We start from the raw sequence: 1,603 nt of genomic DNA, 5'->3' as shown, positions 1-1,603 counted from the left end.
AAATCTAGAAAAATGTGGGCATTAAAATAAGTAAGAGAATTAATATAATAATAATAATTCATTGAGTTATTTTTGGTGAAGGACTATCATTGCTTCAGGGAATTCAATTAAAACACAAATAGAAATCTTGTTTTAGAGACTTACTCCTACCAGCAACATCTTTATAGTAAATAATCGCCAAGTAATTTTTCGGTCTGAGGTTGATGGTTGGGAGAAACCACTGGCAAGAGAAGGAAGCTCCCTGAGCCACTTAATTTGTATATGGGATTAAAATCTCATTGAAAAGTGACATGCCTTGAGATGTAGTCAAAATCATTTTGTAAGATTTTAGTTATGTTCAAAACACAGTTAAAACCACTGCAAGAAAGCAGAAAGTGAAACAGATTTTCAGGAATTTCATCACTAGATTACTTTCTTGCAACATCCATTTCTTCCCAAGCCCGTCATGGAATTCTAAGAAGTTTCTCTTTTCCCCAGCACTTTAATGGCTTCAGTACCCTCAAAAAGTCTTGCTTCAGCTTCCTGTTTCCTAGAATTAGGATCAATGAGTGTCCACAGGGATAGAGGAGTCTGGTTGTTATACCAATAATGAGCAACAGGTTGTTTTCAGGCATAGTACTACCTGATATTTGTATGGCAGTGCCTACAAAATACAAGATAAAGAGGATGGTAAAAGACACCAAAATCTTCATTGCTTTGATATGTGCTTCAGTGCTGGGATCTCTGAATCCTGTGGCATTCAATCGCATCTTTCTGTTGTGTCTCCAAAGGGAAGTGATTAATAAGAAACATGTAATCAGGCATAGTACAAAGACAAGAATGACTCCAATATTGAGCAGAATATGATTTGTCAAGTATTCCCTTTTATGCAGGGTGATCAGCCAGGTTGAGCTTCTGTTCTTCATAATATCATTAATACTAGGCTTTGCAATGCTTGGAAAAGCAAATAACCATGAAATAAGCAAGGACCCCATGAAAAGGAGAAGAACCCTGTTGATGTGACCCTTCAGCCAGAGAAAAATGCAGTGGGAATAATTGGCTATCTTCAGGAAATAGAAGATGTTGAGGCTGGTGGCAAACCAGATACTTGATTGATTCATAATTATCCATAAGTGAGCTATATTTTGACTTAGATTACCAGACAAATATGTATCTGGAAAAAACATCCTCACATATGCATCTGTAATTATTATCCATATCAGGCAAAATCTGGAAGAAGCTAAGCCAGTGAGAATAAGGCTGACAGTAGGGATCTTCTTGCTTTTCACACAATCAATGCAGCTTACAACTCCAATAAATCCATTCCCTAAGACCCCCAATACTGATTCACTAACTGCTACATAAATGAGGAGGCCTTCCAATATACTCAGCATGTCTGCCAATCCTTAATACTATTTTTGTTTCATTAATTTTCAGTTACCTGCTGCAGAAAAAGGCATGTATTGCTGCTTGATGGCAGGATGATTTTCTTCTTTTTCATTTTATAAAGATGAAATGGACCCAATTATTGCATTGTTATGGAATCCAAAATAGCTTCACAGAGACCCCTCTAGTTATGGATATAAAATTTAGCTAGTCTACAGAACACACATCCAGACTGAAT

At 36.6% G+C, this 1,603-nt stretch overlaps 1 protein-coding gene across 1 annotated transcript; it reads right to left on the bottom strand.

The window, feature by feature from the left end:
* Positions 1-443: 443 nt before the first annotated feature.
* LOC128048755 (taste receptor type 2 member 10-like) lies at positions 444-1,373 on the bottom strand. Its single transcript, XM_052641179.1, has one exon. It carries the CDS (start codon positions 1,371-1,373, stop codon positions 444-446), a length of 930 nt encoding a protein of 309 aa, XP_052497139.1.
* Positions 1,374-1,603: the final 230 nt, after the last annotated feature.

This window comes from Budorcas taxicolor, chromosome 5, assembly GCF_023091745.1.
Source record: "Budorcas taxicolor isolate Tak-1 chromosome 5, Takin1.1, whole genome shotgun sequence".
Taxonomy (NCBI): domain Eukaryota; kingdom Metazoa; phylum Chordata; class Mammalia; order Artiodactyla; family Bovidae; genus Budorcas; species Budorcas taxicolor.
The sequence above is the reverse complement of the archived record's forward strand: the minus strand, read 5'-3'. Positions and strand labels throughout refer to the sequence as shown.